This window comes from Mytilus californianus, unplaced genomic scaffold (genome assembly GCF_021869535.1).
Source record: "Mytilus californianus isolate M0D057914Y unplaced genomic scaffold, xbMytCali1.0.p SCAF_3, whole genome shotgun sequence".
Taxonomy (NCBI): Eukaryota; Metazoa; Mollusca; class Bivalvia; order Mytilida; family Mytilidae; genus Mytilus; species Mytilus californianus.
In genome coordinates this window covers 125,430,434-125,455,048 of record NW_026262679.1, presented here as the reverse complement: position 1 = coordinate 125,455,048, position 24,615 = coordinate 125,430,434, and the positions used below count along the sequence as shown (strand labels likewise).

Genomic DNA, 24,615 nt, shown 5'->3' with positions numbered 1-24,615 from the left:
TATCATGAACTTTTGAACAAGAAGTCACTTTTAAGAAAAATTCAAATTTTTTTGCTGTTTTACTGTTGCTTTTATGTTTTCATTATAAGTAATAAGACCTCTATCAAACAAAGTGTAAAAGTTCTCTGCCTCTGCAAGAAGTGTTTTTTAAAGCTATCAACTCAACAAATGCAATCGAAAATTACAAAAGATTGCAAGATGAAAGATGATTTATTCCTTCCATCTGGCATTTACTAATACCTCATTTCTATCAGTAAGTATTTGCATTGCTTACACTTATGAATGTCCTGTGAAATTGTCAACAGACAATAGTGAAAATTAAAAGAACAGCTTAGAAAAATAATTTTTGAGAACTATGTTTAATAAACTTATATAATATAAAGTAAAATATTATGCATGAAAAAGATAATACATGTAGATAATAAGAATCTAGCATTGTAAAAACTTAAGTGTATCTATCATATGTTCTTACAAGAGGTTTAATTACATCAGTTCCAATACAAATATAAATGTCTTGTTAATAAGTTAAATTGAAATTGGAAACGGGGAATGCGTCAAAGAGACAATGTAGTGACCACTTGTAGCATTTTGATTTCCTTTGCCCTTTCTTTGAACATAGACCTGAGTGAAGTTTAGCACCTCCCAGTTAGGAATATCCCATTAATAAGTTATTAATTAAAAACCAGTACATGCTGCCTTTAGTATCCAGTTTTTCAATGAGGGTTAAGCAGTAAAAAGACAAATTTTTGCTCAAATAGTGTCTTAGCTAAAATCTTGCCACCCATCAAATAATCTTTATAAAAGATTTTTATTGATTTATTGGTCAGTAGATTTTAGCTACAAGCGGTGCTAATTTCAATTTTAGGATGAATTTGTTGAATTGGTGTATTGTCAAACCAAAAGTCTATTTTTGATACTTAATATGCACATAGACTGCTGGTTTAGACATAGATAAGAAAAATAACTACAGAATCTGAGGCCAAAGTCCATCATGTCTGGACATTTTTGAAATTTTATAACTGGTTGTTTCCAAAATTTTACTCATCCCAAAATATTTCTGGGGATAAACTGTCAAATGTCATACAAAATCATTCCAACGTCAATTCAACAATTTTTCCAAGGAGGTATACATTATTGCTAGATGTTTTAACTCATGTGTTATATTCCATTCATTTTTATATAACATACTATATAACACCTCATTGCACTGACCCAAAGATACAGTATAAACAACAGAAAATCACACAAGAACAACATTACAACAAATTATAAATTGAACACTAATATATTTACAATCCAAGCATCAGAATCAGTCCAACATAAAACAAATGACAGTTAAACATATTCAGTACCAGTAGTGAGATTTTGTATAAAAGCTGTCAAATGAACATTTACAATTTCACACCTTGTTTTTACAAGCAGCAACATTTGCATCTGATATGACTATAAACCCAAAAGATTGCTGGGGAAATGTGAATGTTCCATTAACTATTTCTGGAATGTCTGTGACTTGTGACATAGTTAAGTCAGGATTCACTTTTAATGTTTTCCCATTCAAGGCAACTGTCCTGAAAATAGAACAAAGATACATTTAATGATTGAGTTTTACAGTTCTTTTCTGAGTGACCAATTGAACAAATATTCACTTGTATATAACAATACATGAAGGTTTACAAATTCATAGGTCAAAAATGTTGACTGCTAAATCTATACTGACAAAAAAATAAATATATTTTCAAAATTTTGCTTCAGACATTATCTCAATCATAAAAAAGCTTCTGGCAAAAATTCATACAACTCTATGAAGATTTCAAAGAAATTGATGTCTCACAAACTTTAACACCAGACTGTAACTAATGTCAACTGCTAAAAAATCTAAGTCCTTTTATTAGAAAAAAAAACAGGAAAGTGAAAAAAAATATTTTTATTTTTTTGCTCTGCATGAATACTCTCTTTAGGTCATAAATTTTTTTCTGTCCAAATGTCTGAAATTCCATGAAAGTAAGACAAATTATTGGTGTTTAAAAATACTTTAACAACAGACTGAACCTTAATGTGATGTCACCAACACCAACAGAATGTAGGATCACTTTGTCTTGCCTCTGCAACATAAATGTCGCAAGCTAGACAATAAAAGAAGAGTTCCAAAGTCCCCTGTGTTGCACATATTTCAACTGTCCAAGGGTAATGTATAAATGATTTTTTTTTCTTTTAAACTTTTTAAGAACATCTTTAACAAGAAATGAAGAATTGAGATTGCTAATAATGTTGTTTTCCATATATTTCTATATCCAAGGGACATAACTCCTGTAATAAACAGCTTCACCAAGAGTGCATGATATGCCCTTATTGTGCATATTGAAACTGTTGTAAGAATAAAATGGAATATTTCGAAGGCATTAATACATAAGCAAATAAAATGGCTCTGTAGAAAAACATGCCTGAGGATACTGTTTTGAAAATTGAACAATTATGTAAAGTTCCCACTAAATCAATCCAAGCAAACTCAAGTTATTGTACAATACATGAAAAATTTACTAAAATCTGACAATTAAAGTCCCATAACTCTGGAGTGACAAACCGGAAAAAAAAAGAATATTACAAGGGAACTTCCTTTCATTAATACCAACAATAATATAAAGTTTGCAGGAAATCAATTCAGGAATACTAGAGTTAGTGTGGGAAATCGCCTTAAATCAAAGTAAAAAATTATTAAAAAAAATTGAAATTACAATATGTTTTTAGTAAGTTTCCATGGGAGATAATCAATTTTTCTTTCGAAAAGTCTTCTATATTCAAAAGAATAATGTTTTAGGTTATCTCCCATGGAAACTAATTAAAAACATATTGTAATTTCACATATATTTTACTGAATGTAAGATGTTTTAATTCAAATGATGTTTAATTCTTATGAATATAGAAGACTTTTCAAAAGAAAAATTTTATGAAAGCTTAGTTTGGACATTTTTATAGCAATTCAAAATGACTACACATCAATAACAATAAAATTTCTATACAAACTGTTAGACTGATTTTTCATAATAACATTGAAGTGGAATTAAAGTCTTATAGGATTGTAAGTATTGTTTATATTATCACCTTGTACTTTCACGACTTGACTGTGGTTTTCTACAGCTGTTTGTTCAAATTTCTGACCAGTTGAACAGTTTGGTTTTATAAAACAAATTGCAATTTGGTCAGTATTTTGAATAAATTGCAATAGGTGGAGAGCAACACTAACAGACAAGTCACAGTAAAGTTATAAGCGATTTGATTAAAGCAAATTTGAGTCATCATACGAGGTGTTGATGGACAAACATTGGTGTACCATTCAGTCCCTTCTTCGACTGGGGTATAAAAATAGTTGGTCAGCGCTCTTCCAAACCTTGCTGATATAAGCCTTTGATATAAATATTTGACAAGATTAGGAGTTTCAGGAGTGCTCACAATGCAATCGTAAATATATATCATATTTCAAAGAGACATTACTCCTATTAAAATAACAGATCAGTGCTGAATTTCGAAGTCATGAGAGACATTGCTGATATAAACCTTTGAAATTTTATAGCAATCCTACAAGAAATGGTGGTGTGAGAGTGCATACAACGCAATTTTCTTTAGATCTATAATTAATATTTCTGAATCTTATAAAAAAAGTTGATCTGTATTGACTTTGAAATCTGTCTGAGACATTGCTATTATAAAACTTTGATATAAATTTCATAAATATCTGTCAAGAATTGTATACTTGAGAGCATGTTAATGCAGTTAAAAATTAACTGTTTAATGTTTTCTATACACTACAAAATCATTGTATCCCCAAGTTGCACCAATTGTAAGCTTGATTTTGCTTCTTTTAGTTGTTCTTAATTGACCATGTACTAGAAGGTCCTATTACAAAGTAGGTAACCTGTTAAAAAAGTATACAATCCAGTGACATTGTGTCTAAAGTTGGTTATATGAAATAGTCTATTACAAACATACCCTTATAAAAATGATGACCAAAAGTATACCTTTAGTCAGAGAAAACTGATAGAAAATCAAAATGGATATATAACCTTTATAACTTCATCATTCCCAGGCTATCACACAGTTAGTTTAAACAGAATACTAAATCCCTGGGATGTGTTTTAGTTGATTTCAGTCTTTGATGCATGATGTTTTATTATTAATTGTTTTGGCTTTTAACTAGCTGTCAGTAACTGCGAGTACTCTCAAATCGTACTTCTTTTTAATTTGACCTGTTGATACTATTTGTTATGCTTTTTTTGTTATTTAATGTTAACATGGATCTTGTCTATATACCAGCTTTGATTATTTGGTATTACTACAAATTTTCACTTCTTCGTACTATGAACATAAAAATTATTTCATTTCTCCTTAAATTCTTGCACCTGTACAGGAAGTTTTATCTAGCACTAATTGTATAGTTTTATTGTTGATATTCACCCCATATGTACCAAGTGTTAAATTAGTTTTATTGATATTAAAGAAATTTCTTGGTATTCCTAAACAGAAGATTTAATACATACAGAAGAAGAAGTATACTTAACAACAAAATTATTTTCATTTACCTGTGTATAATATGACGCAGGTTTTTTTCAAAAGTGATAATTTTCTAAATATTGTTTAACATTTCACAGTTGTATCATACTTTAACTTTGTTTAAACCTGTTTATTTACTTTTGACCTTAATTATTTATCCCTTATAATTTTTATTAACTATGTATTTGCATTCAGGTATCACAGATCAAATTTATTCGTTCATTGTGTGTTAATTTATGTTTTTTTATTGAGTTAAGCCTTCCAATTGATATTTTATAGTGTGTCTTTCTATGTTGTGATGTTTTACTATTGTTTCAGAAAAGGGAGAAGGTTTGGTACCATTAAAACATTTAATCCCGCTGCAAATGTTTGCACATGTCCTAAGTCAGGAATCTGATGTACAGTAGTTGTCGTCTGTTTATGTAGTTCATATGTGTTTCTCCTTTCTCGTTTTTATATAGATTAGACCGTTGGTTTTCCCGTTAAAATGGTTTTACACTAGTAATTTTTTAGGGCCCTTTATAGCTTGCTGTTCGGTGTGAGCCAATGCTCCGTGTTGAAGGCTGTACCTTGACCTATAATGGTTTACTTTTATAAATTGTTACTTGGATGGAGAGTTGTCTAATTGGCACTCATACCACATCTTCCTATATCTATTTATTGTTCAAAATGACAAATGGATCAGACACACAGTTAACACTTCCCACGGCTGTTACACATAAATCAAATATTTTTTTTAATTTAATAACAAATATCAAACTTCGTATTTAAATATCTAATTTCACATAATATATATTAAATAACAAATTTTACATAATATATAATGATAAAAAAAATTTCATAATAAATAAAATATAACAAATTTTACTTTACATATTGTAAATAACAAATGTTAAATGTCATGCATTTTGAAAGTCTTAAGCCTGGGTAACATAAAAAAAAAATCCATCCCCTTCAAGTTTTACATCTTGTGGAGCATATACATGTATATTTCATTTCTAATCCAAGTTTATACTGATATCAGACAGTTTTTAAACAAAATCAAATATATTACATAGAAATTGCACACCCATACTTGGGGTGTTAAATTTCTGTCTTGAAACCATAACAGATCTATTGTCATGCAGACAAAACATACACCATTATTTTCTTTAATCATTTCCCTTTATCAAAATGTACCTTTTATTCACCAATAAACCCCCGGTAGCACAAACAAAAGCTTTATTTCCCTAAACCCTCTATTTTCATATTAGGTAGCACTCCACAGTTAGGTGTGTAGTTTCGCATTTTGGCCCCTGTGGATTTTTCAAATATGAGAGCTAGTGTGCAATAAAATTCATTTTTGGATAGCTGATAATCAATATAGCCTTCGAAGTGGGTTTATAGGAACATCCAGATTGTGTCATGCATGTATTATGGGCTGTTTTCTGTATGACAGTCCGTATTTTCCTATCCATACCAAACATCGGTCCGGCAATTATTGCATTGTTTTTTTCTAACTTTTTGTCGCACAAACTTTGTGATTAAATTTTACAAAAAAATGAGGCGAAAGACACCCAATTTTTATTTGATCATTTGGTAGATTAATGTCAACAGTTTCAGAAAAGGTATCACTCATAGGCATTGAAATTCTTGTTTAAACCAAATTTTTGGGGAATATGTGACATTTTCATGCCACTTTTTGCAATATTTTATGATAGATAAATGCAGAATGTTGCTATGGATACACAAAAAAGGAATTATTTTTCACCATTTTAACTTTTGAAAATTAAATCTATGGAAGATACTGATTACATACATATGCACATGTATGACACAAACATTTGGCTTAATGTGTATTAGAAAGCCAGGAATAGAAGATGATAAAACATTTTGTGGTTCAATTTTAATTTTATTTTCTAACTGTGGAGTGCTACCTTAGGTGTACTTTGGCTTTGGGTATGAGATTGTTATTTCCTCAGATCAGTAATTATGTGTGTTAATTTGTGCAAATAAGTTGTCAAGCGGCAAGTTTCCATACAGACTATCAAACAGAAAATAGCCCATAAGCCATAAAGTGTAAATCCTAATGTTCATAGCTATCAAAAATGAATTTTATTGCAGAATAATTCAAATTTTATATTTGTAAAATTCAATTGGATTAAAATGAGAAACCACATGCCTAACTGTATATTGTTACCTAAGATGTAATTCATTCAGTTGAAAAGAGTTTTATGTTTGCCTAATTGCTTATTTATAAAAAAAAAACATTTTTCTGCGCCTTTGAAAATCTGTCAAAAGGGCAAATACCACCATTTAAACAAACCTTACAGTGAGTTCTATGTATAATAGAAAATTGTGGGAAATTCACTTTGATATCAATGCACAACTTATACTGAATTTTAAACAAATTATTTCACAAGCAAAAGATATGGATAGAATACTATCATATTTTCTATGGACTGTCTAAAATGATACCTTAGATTTTTAGATTCTCAAATCAAAAAGATTATTTTTTTATAAATTTTGATCTATATAGGAATTATATATGCAAGTGTGTTTTTATTAAAAACTTGGGCCATTGGACACTAGATAGATCTTGACATTCTGAACATTTGTGCTTGGTAACTGTTTTCAAGGTGAAAGACAATACTTGCATTTTAATGAATATGTTGTTTGTTGACAAACTTCCTTTCATCAAGCTAATATCATATCGGGTCTGTATGATGTATATCAATATTTTACAGCATTTGCTACTCATATTATTATGAAAATAACATTTCTAATTTTACACCAGTTATGAGTATGTAAACATACATAAGAAAACATTTCTTTTCAGCACATAACTTTAGCATGCTGCAGAATGAAAATTTCTTCCTATCTTAATGATCTAGCTAATCAACCATCATACCATAGGGCCAGGTTAATTGTATCTAAAGATTATGTGATGACAAGTTTATATCAGTTGTTATACTTACTGTGATTTCAATCCATCTTTACCAACAGGTTCTAACATATAAAGGTAAAGTTTGACATCAGGTTGGAACTGTGGGAAAACAACTGTTGTCGGTTCTGTCATCAAGTTCATTCCATATAATGTTATACTTCCTCGCTTGTAATCAGTTCTATAAAATAGTAATTACATAGTAATGTACTTCAGCTTACGTCATCAGAAATATGAATAAATACAAAAAAAAACTCAGAATACTGTGTAGGTTTTTCTCATTGTTGAAGGCTGTACTGTGTTCTATAGTTGCTAACATCCACTTCATTTGAACTTGGATGGATAGTTGTCTCATTGGCAATCATACCACATCTCCTTTTTTTTATACTGAATCATTTTCACTGCAATTTTTTCTCCGATAAAGTTAAGAGAAATTCAGCAAAAGTGACATGTCTATCTACTACCAGATTATACTTTTATAGCATTTGGCTGGCTTATTCAAGCCTAAGAAAAGAGATTTGAAACATTAAGCAGTAGAGTGATGTTATAAAAGCATTTTTTTTCTGAATACTTACCTTAGGGTGTTAGTACAGTGGGCATACATTCTTACATATCCAGACTGATCATCCATGGTGACATTCAATACAGATTCTCCAACTAGTATTTTAAACAGGAATGATGACCACAAGTCCTGAAATATCAATTCTCTTAAAAAATTAAAACATACATTACAAATACAAATATTTTATTGGCACAAACACAATTACAATAATTAGCAATGGCCCATATTTCAGAACATTTTTACAATGAATACAGCATAAAAAATAATATGTTATAATTAAGGAGAAAACATCTCATTTCTATAACCTAGACAATTACATATATAAGAACTACTATAAATTCAAAAATCAGAGATTGACCTTTATAAATTCTTTTATACTCTGTGACATTAGAAAACTAAACTTGATTAATATCAGTGTGGCAAACTATGATACATGTAATTGTTATTCAACATTTGACTATCAATATTGTATATTAAAGTGTTTTTTTGGAAGAATGATGTGCAAATTAAGCTCAATATAGATCATCAAGGTTATTTTTTTTAGAATTGTGGCAGGTTTTATACTTGTTCATTGCCTTAAAGGGGATACCAGTAATTAAACAAGAACTGATTTGTGTTAATGAAGGCATCCCATAAATATATATAATTTCATAATGTACAAAATTGTTATTATTAATACATAGATGAAAAAATAATGTTGTTTGTTAAGTCCTACTTCAGTTCAGTCATCTGGTAACCAAGGAGTTTAAACAAGTATAACCTCTTATAAATACAAACCACATTGTGCACATAGTTCTGTTAGTCTTGGTGAAAATATTTATACTTTTTTACCACCAAGAGAGTTTGTAACCAAATTTGTTTGCAGTATTGAAATTTCATGATTTCATCTGCCAAGCCTGCTTTGGGAAAATTTTCATGTTTTAATTGTCTGTGATTCTCATCTTCTTAGAACAGAGAATGTTTTCAAGAATTTATCTTAATCACAAAAAATAAACCCAGGAAGAAAATTTCCCAATCTACTGTAATTTCCTCTGGTTTGTACATTCAAAATATATTTACCAGTTTTTAACATCTGTATACTATATTTGCATTTTATTTTAATAATGCATTATATATAGGTTACAATGTAAAGCCTGCATTGAACATAGAAGATATGTATTGGATACAATTACTTATGTTAGAATCAGAGATAGACCTTCATAGATTCTCTGTGACATTAGAAAACTTGATTAATATCAGGGTGCCAAACTATGATACATGTAATTGTTATTGAACATTTAAATATCAGGATTGTAAATTTAGGTGCTATTTTGGATGAATAATGTACAAATTAAGCTCAATATAGATCATCAAGGCTATTTTTGTATATATATGTGTTTTTTGGAAGAAAGATGTGCAAATCAAGCTCAATATAGATCATCAAGGTTATCTATTTTAGCACTGTGACAGGTTTTATACTTATTCAATGCCTTAAAGGGGATACCAGTAATAAAACAAGAATTGATTTGTGTTAATGAAGGCAAACAATGGTTTAAATATGTTTTCATAAAGAACATTATGGTTATTATAAATGCATATATGAAAATCTCAAATCTTGTTTATTAAGTCCTATTTCAGTACATTTATGAGTCAATGGTAATCAAGAAGCTTATACCGGTATTAACCTGTTTCAAGACTTTATATTCCTGTTTCAAGACATCAAGCATGAACTCTTCTCCAGTTTTGATGATAGTTATTCACTCTTTTTGACAGCAGCTGATGTTATTTATAAACACATAGTTTTGTAAGTGTTGATGAAAAATAAATCACACTTTTTACAACCGTTGAAGAGATTTTGAACCAAAATTGTGGTTTTGTCTCAGTAATCCTTTTTTTTTTTTCTTTATTTCATTATTTTCACTTTTTTATTAAATACCATGCCACTTAACTGTTTTGACCAGTCCATCAGTCTGTCTGTCACCTGTCTGTCTATCAGTCTGTCTGTCCCCTGTCTGTCCACCAGTCTATCGGTCTCTTGTCTGTCCATCAGTATGTCTGTCTCATCTGTCCATAAGTCTGTCTGTTCCCTGTTTGTCCATCAGTCTGTCTGTCACCTGTCTGTCCCCTGTCTTTCTACCAGTCTGTTGGTCTCTTGTCTGTCCATCAGTATGTCTGTCCCCTGTCTGTCCATAAGTCTGTCTATTCCCTGTTTGTCTATCAGTCTGTCTGTCACCTGATTGTCTATCAGTCTGTCTGTCCACTATCTGTCCCCTGTCTGTCCACCAGTCTGTCGGTTTCTTGTCTGTCCATCAGTATGTCTGTCCCCTGTCTATCCATAAGTCTGTCTGTTCCCTGTTTGTCCATCAGTCTGTCTGTCACCTGTCTGTCTATCAGTCTGTCTGTCCACTGTCTGTCCCATCTTTCCATAAGTCTGTCTGTTCCCTGTTTGTCCATCAGTCTGTCTGTCACCTGTTTGTCTACCAGTCTGTCGGTCTCTTGTCTGTCCATCAGTATGTCTGTCCCCAGTCTTTCCATAAGTCTGTCTGTTCCCTGTTTGTCTATCAGTCTGACTGTCACCTGTCTATCAGTCTGTCTGTCCACTGTTTGTCTCCTGTCTGTCCACTAGTCTGTTTGTCTCTTGTCTGTCCATCAGTATGTCTGTTCCCTGTTTGTCCATCAGTCTGTCTCTCACCTGTCTGTCTATCACTCTGTCTGTCCATTGTCTGTCCCCTGTTTGTCCACCAGTCTGTCGGTCTCTTGTCTCTCCATCAGTATGTCTGTCCCCTGTCTGTTCCCTGTTTGTCCATCAGTCTGTCTGTCTTCTGTCTGTTCATCAGTCTGTCTGTCTCCATAAATTTTATTTTATATTTTTATTTGTTAGAACTCTTAAAATTAGCTTGTAGGTTTCCAAAATCAAAACCTTCCATGAGCTTGGTCATCATAAATAGGGGACTAAAAATATCCAATACTAATCATGCAGGGATGTGGGTCATGTGAGCTTGCTTCTAAATGTTATCTCATTTAACTTATTTTTTGGGAAATATAATCTGTTAACTCTTTGAATATAATTTTAAATGTCTATATCATAATTACAATTTAACTAGAAAAAAGTAGAAATAATTATAAACAATATCAAAATATTAAAGTTCTTGCATATTATGAATGATTGGTTTTAAAGTTCCCATTGAATGAACTCCACATAGAACAATAACTACTGTATTTATTTAATGGGACAATTCATGTTGCAAAAATTTAAATACCCAAACAAACAGGTACTGATTCTGGGGAAAGGTTTTATTTCCTTCGCAATTAATATTATCTCAATGCTGTGAACAGTTCAATATGTTTGAATAATAAACATTATGATACATCTGCTGATGTGCAATACACATAAAGATAATCTTTTTGAACACAAAATAAGTTTAACAAGGTAATTACATGAAACAGCAAAATATGAATATATTCCTAAAGTAAAATGACAATTTTAATTACATGAAGACAAAAAATAAAACTCTCAAAATACATAGAAACTTATAACCAGGACATCAGGTGTAAACAAGGATTGATTTTCAACAAACTTGTGTGAAGTGTTGAACTGAATCTGTATATGATTGTGGCTATTCCACCAAGGGAACAATAATGTAAATTAACATCCATATACCCATGATCATTGTCTCACATGTTATGTTCAAGCTCTTAAGCTTTTCTTTTTCATGGCCATACATGTTTGTTTAGTTTGTTGTATTAAAATTCATGTTAATCAGTTTTAGTTAGTTGAATCACAGTTGTCCAAATAAACATCACACCAACTTTAAACTGAAACTATTTTGAATGAAGTAGAACATGAACAGAGCTCTACATGAACAGTCTTAAACTTACTTCTTCAACAGGTAAAATTGTCATTCAAGGGCAATAACTCCTACAATGAGTCAACTGTTGATTTTGGCTACAGTGACTTATATGTAGATCCTATTTTCCTGATTATTATCCAAATCACCAGTAACAGGAAAAAGTGACATGGAAATAGAGAGAATGACTTAATAAAATTTAGTCCAGTGTCCGATGGGTTACAAAAATTACAAGATTTAGGATCCCAGCAATCTGGTTAGCACACATGAACAACTTACACACTTTCAAACTTTAATCATGTCGAATGTTACATTTTCAAGCAGTGTAGAACTATCTTACTGTTGTACTTACAGGATTAGGGTCTAGCGTCGTTGGATCAATTAAACCATAACTATTTCCATAAAAATCTTGTCGTATAACAGCTTCTATTCCTAAGGATGCTGATATACCTAATTTATCCAACCACCTGTAGGAAAAGAAGATTACAGATTAACATTCCATAAAACTGATGAAGAGTAGTATAAATAAGTATGTCATAAAGAAATGAAAACATCACTTTATAAATTGCATGCGTCTATAGCGCTGTTCTGGAGTTACCATCATCAGGAAACACTTAAAGCTGGATATTGAAAAGCCAAGGATGAATAAGAACCAAAAATGTTGAAGAGCTATATTAGACCAAAATGGACCTAAAAAATAGCCAAATCAATGTAAGGTCAACTTTGCCTGAGGGAGTTGGAACCATAGTTTCTTTATTTCAAAATTTATAAATGGACAATTTTAGAAAAGGTGTAAACCCATCCTACAAATCTATAGTTTTCATTTGGATTTTTCCAGTTAGGGAATAAGGGTTTATACAAACATAACCTGTTCATAACACTTATTTTAGTGGGTAACAATTTCATTGGATTGAGGAAAACTTGCATTTTTGTGGATATTTGACTTCTTGGTTTTGCAAAAGTCTGCATACAAGCATATAGAAAATTTGGGATTATTTGAACATTTAAATTAGTGGTTCACCTGTACCAATGAAATCCATGAAAATTGGTATCCCGCAAATAATCATCAATCCACAGTATTTGATTTGCTTTCTCCATAGGACTAGGTCATGATGCTGACCTGACATGGACTAACATTTAAACCCACTTATCTGTCACTTGAAACATCAAGTCCTTTCCACCATACTGAACTTGTTTTTTCCTAACTGGAAATTGTTATTCAAAACAGCAGCTCATTTTGCCCAACAGATGAGCTTATTTTTCAAAACCAGAACTTACATTTAACCATTTACTTCTCTATTGCTCAAAACAGTAGCTCCTTGTCCCAAGGCTGAGCTTATATTTCCAAACCAGAACTTACATAAAACCAGCCACATATCTGTCACTCAAACCAGCAGCTCCTCCTCCCCATGCTGAGCTTGTTTCTCCTAACCAGACTTTGCCATATAACGGATATGGTGCTAATCCCTGAACCAACTTTATCTGATGCTTTAGACTGTCCAGGAGTTTAGGATCCATGAACTTAGCAACAGTCATGTCTGGACCATGTCCATAATAACTGTAGAGAAATAAAATATGATGTGATGGCATTTATTATATGTAACTTTGCATTTCCTATTTTTGCTGAAATCAAAGTTTTAATGATGTGCATAATTTTTTAATCAAAGTATTTGTTAACATCGTATTGGACAGTTGTAGTATGCTACAAGTTGATTTGACAACAACCATATGGCAAATTAACTTAAAACAAACTTAAACCTGATTTGGGATGGACAGACATGCAGAAAACATAACAGCCCCTACCATTGTATAAGGGTCATAAAAATCCAATTTCGTATTGTGGTAGCTGATTTCATGTCCAAAATTTCCTCGCTGTTACATGTATTTTACAATCCTAGGCATTAAACTCAAAAACAGCAACAAATTTTATTAGATTCCAACATATCAAACTTGAGTCATCATTAAAAGTGATAAAGATAAACATAAAATGTTTTAATTTTTTTTTAATGAAATAAAAATGGTCCGCTGGACGCAGCTTGATATGACAGCAGCGGTCGAATCCTGAACAGTTGGGGCAAGTATGGACACATCATTTAAGCTTAAAACATCTCTGAATTTGGATTGTTATTAAATATTTGACACAGCATAGTTTTGTGACAAAAAATTATTGTGGTCAAAGAACTGAAAAATTTGAAATTGGACATTGGTGCAGAAAAAGTGGTACTGTTTATGTTATTACCTATCATGGTCCAACATCCAAAATCTAAGTACATGGTAAGAATCATCATATCAAAGAACCCCAAGAATCCAATTTTTGATGAAATCAAACAAAGGTTTAATTTAGGACCCTTTGGATCTCAATGTGGACCAATTTGATAAAGGAGCCCAAAATCCAAAATCTAAATACATGGTTAGATTCAGCATTTCAAAGAACCCCATAAATTCAATTTTTGTTGAAATCAAACAAAGTTTAATTTTGGGCTCTGATTTAGACCAACTTGAAAACTGGGCCCAAAAATCCAAAATTTAAATACAGGTTTAGATTCAGTATTTCAAAGAACCCAATATATATTCAATTTATATTGAAACACAGTTTAATTTTGGACCCCGATTTGGACCAACTTGAAAACTGGGCTCAAAATCAAAAATCTTAATACAAGTTTATTAATGGACAATATAAGCTTAGTTTTTAAAGGAATTGGCTTCATCAAAATAAAAATATATAGTATTCAGAAAATTAGTTTATACAGAATAACAAACAAACCTACCACAAAATTCTTCGAACAATTTACTAAAGAAAAGAAAAAAATAATTTCCAAAATATCATTTATCATTAATACAAAATCCTTAAAAAATCTATAAACCTATCTGTTATTATCTTCAAAATATCTAATAATGAACAGTAAATTTTCAACTATATTTATACAATCCTTCAGAGCTTATCATCAACAACACTTAGGAAACACAAAATTTTCAAATAAATCTTTCACTCCAATTATAATTGTGTTATTGATAATTACCACATGTTTTGTTATCTTAATAATAGGTGAAAATTATTGCATGAATAAATTAATAGTAAATAGTTAATTGTAAAAATCTATTATACAAATTGTGTGTAGTTTTATAGGAAGAAAAATTAAATTTTCAATTTCTTTTTGTTATGTGTAGTGGAATTTCATTATAAATTTTCCTTCATTCTTTTTTATATTTAATTTCTATGATTAGGTTATAAAGATTTTAAATATTATTCAAAATATCTAATAATGAACAGTACATTTCAAACTATCTCAATACACAATTTCTTCTCTAAAATTAGATATGATGCTGTATCTTTTTTTAACTATGACTCAACTAAAATTTGGATTAATCGTGCAATACATCTCTAAATTTAGATTCTGATTAAATATTTGATATAGCATAGTTTCTGACACAGAATGAATATGGTCTTAGTACTTAAATAATTTAAAATTGAACCATTACCAACATGACCAAGTATGGTCCCATTTCCAAATTCTATGGTTGGAATCAACCAGGGGTTTTTCTGGGTATTTTGGGAAAAAGGACCCTGGCTAGTTTTGGGAATTTTTTTACGCAATTTTCAGTGAAATTGGGAAAACAACAAATATACCAGATGTGAGTTTTAGTGTGTTTAGTTCATTAAAAATGATATTTTTTTGTGAAAATAAAGTAAGAAACTACATGATTGCAATTTATAATTTCATTTTCTGTTCTTTTTGTTTTTAAACTTCACAACAAGGCACTCAAGATTATTTTAGTATTAAAATGATGAGTTCTTAAGGCACACATGTGATTAAAATTTATCGCTTTTTTTTATCTTCAAAGACAGTTACAGTTAACATGATTAATATAATAAATAATTCAGGGATATATGTACATGTAAGATGTTTTTACAGGCCAAGCAGGATAACACTTTTTGAAATTCACTTGCTCTTCCAGATTTTTACTGGCCCTTCAAAATTGAGAAGAAATTACCTCTTGGATCTGTAGTTATATGTTTACATTATAAAATCATCTAATATCAACATTTTTCTTTGATAAAGAAAAGTAATGTCACATTTTATTGGATTTTGACATGAAAATTTGTGAACTAAAAATAATTGAGTTTCTGTATAAAATATTTCCTGTTTCTTCTTTCTTTTTCATCATGTTCATATATCTTTTTGTTTTCAATTCTAGTGTTTATATTTCATAGCTGTATTTTGTGACCTGCTTGGATTTTTTTATATTCATTTATTGTATTAGATCGGCAAACCCGGAATTAGTCTTATCCGTTCCCAGAAACTGATCCAGTATTGTAATTGTCTACATTTCTGGTTTATGTCAGCCATTGTTGTTGATGTTGTTTTTGTCAATCAGATATGTTTTTACTCGGATTTACACATCACTTGTTGGCTATTTTCGGCATAAAGCTAGCGGCTGAACAAAATAAACATAGCTGTCATGAGTAATAAAGATGAAAATGAATTTTGAGATCATTTGGGAATTTTGCTCCCAAAATTGGGAAAAATGTAGGGTTTATGCCATTGGGAATGGGTCCGAATAACGGACCCTGTGGAATGCTAGAAAAATCCATGTCAACATATCAAAGAACCCCAAGAATTAAATTTTTGAAGAAATCCAACAAAGTTTAATTTTGGACCCTTTAGACTTCAATGTGAATCAATCTGATAACAGGACCAAAAATCCAAAATCTAAATACACACTTAAATTCAGCATATAAAAGAACCCTATATATTCAATTTTTATTTAAAATCAAACAAAGTTTAATTTTGGACCCCAATTTCAACCAACTTGAAAACTGTTCAAAAAATTTAATTATATGCTTAATAGATTCAGCATGTCACAGAATCCCAAAATTTAGTTTTTGTTAAAATCAAACTAAGTTTAATTTTGGATACTTTGGACCTTAATGTGGACCAGTTTGAAAAACAGGCCCAAAATAAAAAATTTAAAACACTGTTAGACTGCACACATTAAGGAACATCAATGATTTATTTTTTTATGAAAACAAACAAAGTTTAATTTTGGACCAAAATTTGGACCAACTTTAAAAACCAAGCCCAAATTCAAAAGTTTAAAACATGTTGGATTGGGCATGTCAAATAACACCAATAATTTAATTTTTGATGAAATCAAACAAAGTTCAATTTTGGACCACAATTTGGACCAACTTGAATACTGTGCCCAAAATCAAAAATCTTAATACAGGCTTAGATATAGCATATCAAAGAACCCCAACCATTCATTTTTTTCAAATCAAACAAAGTTAAATTTTGGACCATTTGGACCTTAATGTCGACCAATTTCAAAACTGTCCCCAAAATTAAAAATCTAAATACATGGTTAGATTCAGCATATCAAAGAACACCAATAATTCAACTTTTGACGAAATCAAACAAAGTTTAATTTTGGAACCCTTTTTGGACGCTAATTCCTAAACAGCTATGACAATAACCCCAAAAATCAATCCCAACCTTCCTATTGTGATGTGGAACCTTGTGCTAAAATTTAAGAGAGATATATATACTAAAGTTATTGTCTTAAAACCAGAAAAATAATTGTTTTTTGGCCCCTTTCTGGCCCCTAATTACTAAACAGCTTTGACTATAACTCCCAAAATCAATTCCAACCCTTCTATTGTAGTATGAAACCTTGTGCTAAAATTTCTTACACATCCATACACTTATGCTAAAGTTATTGTCTGTGAATCAATTTATTTTCTATGAACCAGTAAAACTGACCTTTTTTGGCCCCTAATTACAAAACTGCTTGGACAATAACCCCCCAAAACAATGCCAACCATCCTTTAGTGGTATGGAACCTTGTGCTAAAATTTCATAGAGATCCATGCACTAATAATTGTTATTTTCTGCGAACCAAAATGTCTTCAGATGCAGTATTTGGTAGATATTATGTCTGATGTAACTGGGACCAAAAGATCTGTTGTAGCATGGAAGTATTATATTAATATGAACTACTGCAACCCAAATTCAAATGTGTAATCTGCTATTACTAGTATTAGAGTTAAATTTCCAAACATATCCCCATTCATGAAGCCATTGTGTTTTCTTTTTCAGATGTGCTTTGAGTGTCTACTAATATAGTTATGCACCTACACATACTTATATAAGTACATATATCAATATTTTAGATCCCATCTTAGCTGTACATGTAATTCTCCTATTTAAGTGTTAATTGGTTAGTGTGAAACTCACACTTTATTTTTAATAGTTCTATAAAATTGTTTTTGAGTTCGAAAGATAGCAGGAATCATAATTTCTGCAGTGCAAGTGTCCTACATATACATTCTTTTAGTTTTGTAAAAATGGAGCACAAAGACGAACAAAGAACAAAAAAAGTTTTAATAGTTGAAAGCAGCTGTAGTAAACGAGTACAACATATAGCTTGGTAAGATAGTGGAAAAAAGAAAAAAATAGTGGGAAATAAGCTCAAATGTTATATAACTTGGCAGGAAATAATGTATGAATTGGACAATAATTTGGATGGACTGCATTTCAATTTTTTAAAATGAGAACAAGCCAAAAGAAAAAAGTGAGGTTGTACCACCAAAAAATATAACTATTTATTAACTATTTTTGGAGTGAAAAAATTTCTTTGGATGTATTAGATAAATTATATGCTTGCGATGGTCCTTTTGATTCAGTTGACAGTTTTGACTTTTGCACTCTTTATACTACACTTGCACACAATCTTAACAAACAAAAGCTTTCCTATTTAATTAAATGGTTGTTTGAAAAATCTGATTGTAAATTTATTTGCTGCAACTCGTATAAAGCCTTTTTCTCCAAGGTATAGCTACTAGATATACTTACTGGAGGTGTGATGAGATGATTTAGGCTGTAAATTTTCTCCTTGACAACATTTATGTACGTTTCGGCAATAAAGTTTATCACTAGGTTGTAGGTATGCCCTTTAATAGCAGTCTTGTTCATGTACTGTTATCAATTACAATTTATGACCAAACTTAGTAAAGATAAATTCAACAACACTTACTGTTATCTTGATGATAATTTTTCTTTTAATAATCAAAAATTCTCAAATATATATTGTCGAAATTTATCCAAAGGAACTTACTTTTAATAAATCAAATTTTAACAAGAATAACTGTCCTTTCCTAGATTTAGATATTTCAGTATTACACCAGAAACTCTACATAAAATGTTACAAAAAAGGGATGATTTTTCTTTTTCTATTGTAAATTTTCCTTTTTTATAAGGTGAAGTTCCTTCTGTGACATCTTAACGTGTTTATATATCCCAACTTGTTCACCAAGCCTATGTCTGTAGTGACATTTTGGGTTTCAATGAAAGTAATCTATGTATTACTGGTTAGTTATAAGTCAGGGATTTTGTTACCACAAATTCATTAAAACTGTTTCAATATTCTCCCATAGAAAAAAGATTTGGTTTGGAAGTTTAGCTGTATCTGTAGAAAAACTTATTTCAAATGGGAAAGCACATCCTTAATTTTACAGTGATGTTGTTTACTGAGCCCGGCAATTAAGACATGATCCTTTAAATTAACTTACTCTAAAAGGTTAACAATTCAACACTGTAATCATATCTTTGAATATTGTTTTATTGGTATAAATAATGATTTTGTTATCAGTAAATTAAAACCATACTAAATATTATTGTTATACAAATATACACATTCACGGTTCTTCAATCTGTCAATACCTTTATTTTGGCACTGCACAAGGTCATGTTTTTCTCTGACTGTTAAAGGCATTTTTACACTAAATCCATTGGATGTTGGATGTGTACTGATTGACATTTTAGTCTTAGATACATGATTTTTTATTACCGGTAGTTGTTATTGGCTTTGAACTAGCTGAGTACTCTAGGGCAGGGCTTCCAAAATTATTTTTAGCCAGCCGGACATTTTATATATTATCCCGATTTTAATCCCTTAAGACTAAATAAACAAAAGGCAATTATGGTATTCAGTTGCTGAGTTGGCCATCCCAATGATTAACATTAAAAAAACCCGATATTAAACTTTCTTGGATTCAAATTCGAAGTTCTGACGTAAACTGTTAAATTGGCAGTGCATCATTCGAAGTGTGCAACATCAGCGTACTTATATCTGCCTTAGACTCTTTATTTGTGCAAAATAACGTTGCCATAAACTTTACATTCGTTAAAATCTTATACCGGATGTTATCTTGACAATGGTAAAACATGGACCAGAGACGGATACGTAAATTCCGTGTACGTTTGCAAAGCATGAATGAGTGTACGTAGCTCTTTCTACGTTATTTCTTCAAGAAAATATTCGAAATAAACGTGAGATAAAGGTATCAATGACAATTTAAGCATTTTTTGAAGAAATTAGGATGCATAATTAAATTTCACACCTGCGCACACGTGTACTAGTTCAAACAGAGACATGTCTCTGGATCAAACAACGTGGTTATGACGATTTTTCATTTTCACCTTTTTAATTTTTTCAACAAATCATATTTGTAAACGTATTTCTAATAATTTAAATCTTTTTGACTAAATTAATGAGATGCAAACCGCTGAAATGTAAGAAAATAACTTTGAATAGACTGATCAATGTCCGGTTCAAAATAGTTTACCTGTCACCTGAACAGGTAAATTTCAGCTGTTCGACAACTAATTAGCCTTGATTAAAATTAGAAGGTATTAAAGTAGAGGTTGTTTTGATAGTACTTAATGATCATGTCACTTTTATGACCGGAAATGTGTGGCTGTTAAAGGCAAAAGGTTGGGTCAAAAAGATCGTGAATTATGTTGAAATGACCGTCTGTTTAGAAAGCCTTGAAAACTAAAAAGTAGATGACCGTTTCATGCTTTACCCAGCCGGACTTTTACCGGACATTATACAAATGTCCGGAATATATGACCGTTTTGGAAGCCCTGCTCTAGGGTCTGTTCTTAGTGTCTTATTTGTTGTCCAGTCTGTGTTTTTGTTATTAGTTTTTCTGCTCTGCATTGATCTGATGAGTTAAGCCCTTTTCAGCTGTTAGTTTGTTCTTATGTTGTACTGTAACACCACTGTCCCAGGTTAGGGAAGTGTTGGGCGCCTGCTAACATGTTGAACCGCCACATTCTTTATGCGCCTGTCCCAAGTAAGGAGCCTGTAGTTCAGTGGTTGTTGTTGGTTCATGTCTGTCATCATTGTTTTTGTTATAAATTAGGACGTTTATAGTTTCTCAATTAATTTGTTTCACCTTTTTCATGTCTGGGCCTTTCATAGCTGACTATACGATGTGTTTTTCTCATTGTTGAAGGCTGTACGGTTGCCTATAATTGTTTACATTCAATTCATTTGAATTTTGGTGGATAGTTGTCTCATTGGCAACCATACCACATCTCCATATTTTTATTAGGTCTTTGTCTTCTTTGGTCACTTATAGGTTGTAAATAGATGAAGCGTCAATTTTTCATAACATCAGTCATTTTGCCTGGACTTCAAAAGTCAGACACAATTAAACAAAATGTTTTACCTTTTATCCTGTTTAGATCTGAAGTGCCATATCTCATATTTTCAATGTTTTTAATTTATAGGTTAGACAGGGATAATGAAAAAGAATTTGATTAAAACAAGCATTCTGTGAGTATTGCATGGCAATACATAGTCCCCTACCGGTTAAAAATTCATTGTAATGGAACGAAATTCTAAATTGATCTATAACTTGTCATGGTGTAAACTACATAAAAATATCAAGTCAAAATCTTCAAGCATGACGAAAAAAACTGTTGAAAACTGATTATTTAAGTGAATTTTCTATGACCAAAAACCATAACTCTGCACAAAATCATCAGACCGGAACAAAATTCCAACTTGATCTGTAACTTGTCATGATAAAACTATATACTAATTATCAAATCAATATCTTCAAGAATGACAAACAAACTTCCACTAAATTCTTCAAACAATTTACCAAAGACAAGGAAAAAATCCAAAATAACATTTTGTCTTTTAAATTTAAAAAAAAAAATGAGTTATTTCCCTTTGAACAGAAATCTACTAATTATAAGTATTTCATCAAAATCAAAAATCTAATTCTAGGTAAAGGGCTTTAACTGAACAAAGAGAAAAGCTAAAATCATGAAAATTGAACTTGACCTGTAACTTGTCATGATAAAACAATAAACCAAATATCAAATCAATATCTTCAAGCACGAAGAAAAAAAGTCTGGAAAACTGATTTGCTGGACTGACAGATGGACAGACAGACAGACAGACAGACATACGGACGGAGTGCAAACCTAAAGTCACCTTCGACTTCGTCGGTAGGGGAATAAAAAGAAAATCAATGAAAAAAGTGTGAATGATAACTTACTGATGGAATGTAGGGTGAGAAACAATGTCTGGTCCACCAGCATCAAGGAAACTGAAAAAAAAATATTAAAAAATTTATATAAAATGAGGCAATTAAAACAAACATTTTATGTATATATGTATTTGCTTTTATATTATTGTAAAACATCTCTTCATCGATTCTTTTATATGTGAATCAATTCATAAATGTTACTCAGACAATGCTAAAATGTGGATACAGAACATAACAATAATAGGGGGGTGGGGTAACTAACAGGAAAAAACATTAAAGCTGTAAGCAAGGAAGTCAAATAGAAGTATAAATCTATATATTTTTACAAAAACAAATACATAAATAATTCATAAATTATGAAATAACTAAAAAAAATAAAATAAAAATACAAAAAAAACAGTACATGATACAAATTACAACAAATATTTTTTTTTTTCAGATCTGTAAAAGATTCCCTTTTTACCATGTAATCCACTATTTTACGTCTTTTGTTTACATTTTATCTTCAATAATTTTATTTGTTACTATTATCTATTGTTTATGTTATTTCAGGTTCTTTCATATTCATTTTTAGTTTATTTAGGTCCTATCATATTCTCTTTTGTTTATTTGTTAATTTTCTTTTTTTATTTCAAATACATTTCAAATACATAATTTTGGGGTTGTTTTATGTTGTAATGTACATTATATTAACCCCCTTTTCTTACGTTTATAGCATTGCATAACTATATATAAGTATAAACATCATGAAGACTCCATAATATACTTTCACCACCAAAGGAAGGGACATAACTTAATTCTAGATTTTATGAGAGAAAAAAATGAAGAATTGGTGCTTTAATCCAGTTGCAATTATTACATGCACATCATGACTAGAAACTGTTAATACAATTTGAATATGGACCCTGCTTTGTACATGACTGACACAATGAGACAGTTAACCTGCTAGTTCACAAGGTAACAATAACAACATGTCACTCTACCTGGGCACAATTTTCTGACTCAGAGCCAACCTGTCTCTGATCTTATTCTTTAATGCCATGTGCTTAGCGAAGAAGCAGCAAATACTGATTTCAAGTTTTTTTGTTTGACCTAGCGGGGGTTCAAACCCACAACAGTCCACACATGAGCAACTGCCCTGAAACCAATGATTATTCAAATTAGAATATAAATATGGATGAATTTGTTTCCACCAATGGCAATGCTCACACAACAAACAGTATATACATGTACATGATAACTAAATCAATGTTTGAATTTGTAAAAACATATATGGTCTATGCAGAGTTCAACCTATATCCTGATGAAACAGGTGAATACAGAACAGTAATACAAAATTTGTTTAAAAGTCCATTTCAATTTCAATCCTGATAAAATGCACATGTAAAAGAAATGGTTTATCTACTCTACAACACAGTAACACCCTCTTAATTAGATACCCTAGCTATTTTAAAGTACCTAATAAAGAGTACAGATGTTTTCAATTGGTCATTAATGTGATAGCTAAAATTACAACTACACAATTATTTTGAATTATAATAAAGAAAAGATTAATTTTCTTTTCACTTAATTTCTAAATTTCATGCACTTGGAATATTGTAAAGAAATCTGAAATTTCAGGACTTTTGCACCAACTTTTTCTCTTTTTTTGGCTCAACTTTTGGGTAAAATATCAACAGGATAATAAATTTTGAAATAGCACAAAAGAAATTAACAAATTTTATTTAAAATGGTTATGTACATTTTTATTTAATATCTATATATAGCAAGACCATTTGATTTAAATCAAAATGCTTGTAAGCACTGAAGGGTAAAGATTGCTTTAATTTACCAGTGGGAAGTAAAATCAAACATTGCATTGTATTTAGCATTGGTTGTAGTTGATTCAACTGCAATTCTGGATAAGGGAAGATAACTCCAATTTATAAAAGATGACATCATTGATATTTTAAAACAGATATTAGATTCCTGCACCTTGCAAAAGTTATGTAATTTTCTTGACAAGTATAACATCATTTTGTGACTTGAATATCTGAGCATATATTACATTGATAAATTTCTGGAAATTTTCATGGATAGCATGTATAGAATGTTATAATCAATGCACTATATTTTGTGTATCTCAAAGATAGTGATAAACCTTGGACGATTTAGATATCAAGTCAGTACCATAGGGTTTTGATTGCATTTCATGCAATCTTTACCCAAAAATCAGAAATAAGGGGACCCACATGAAAGTACATGTATTTGTAAAAATATAGATATTGAAATTAGGCAGGTTGAATATTTTATTCTGTATCCATTAGTTTATATACATATACAGGCATCTTTACTTATGTTTACCCACTCTTCAAGATGCTTGTATGAATGAAAGGAGATGTGGGGTATACATCAATGAGACAACAGCAAA

General features: G+C 30.7%; 1 protein-coding gene across 3 annotated transcripts in view; it reads right to left on the bottom strand.

Annotated features, from left to right (window-relative positions):
• Positions 1 to 340: 340 nt before the first annotated feature.
• LOC127736096 (heparanase-like) overlaps positions 341 to 24,615 on the bottom strand; it is a 31,578-nt gene continuing 7,303 nt past the window's right edge. For all 3 annotated transcript variants that reach the window (XM_052246614.1, XM_052246618.1, XM_052246615.1), the window contains exons 6-11: positions 22,215 to 22,265; positions 13,218 to 13,415; positions 12,210 to 12,324; positions 8,044 to 8,159; positions 7,503 to 7,649; positions 341 to 1,568 (exon numbers count right to left, since the gene is read on the bottom strand). In XM_052246614.1, the coding sequence (XP_052102574.1) occupies positions 1,400 to 1,568; positions 7,503 to 7,649; positions 8,044 to 8,159; positions 12,210 to 12,324; positions 13,218 to 13,415; positions 22,215 to 22,265 (796 nt within the window). In that variant the 3' untranslated portion in view covers positions 341 to 1,399. The remainder of the gene's footprint in view (positions 1,569 to 7,502; positions 7,650 to 8,043; positions 8,160 to 12,209; positions 12,325 to 13,217; positions 13,416 to 22,214; positions 22,266 to 24,615) is intronic.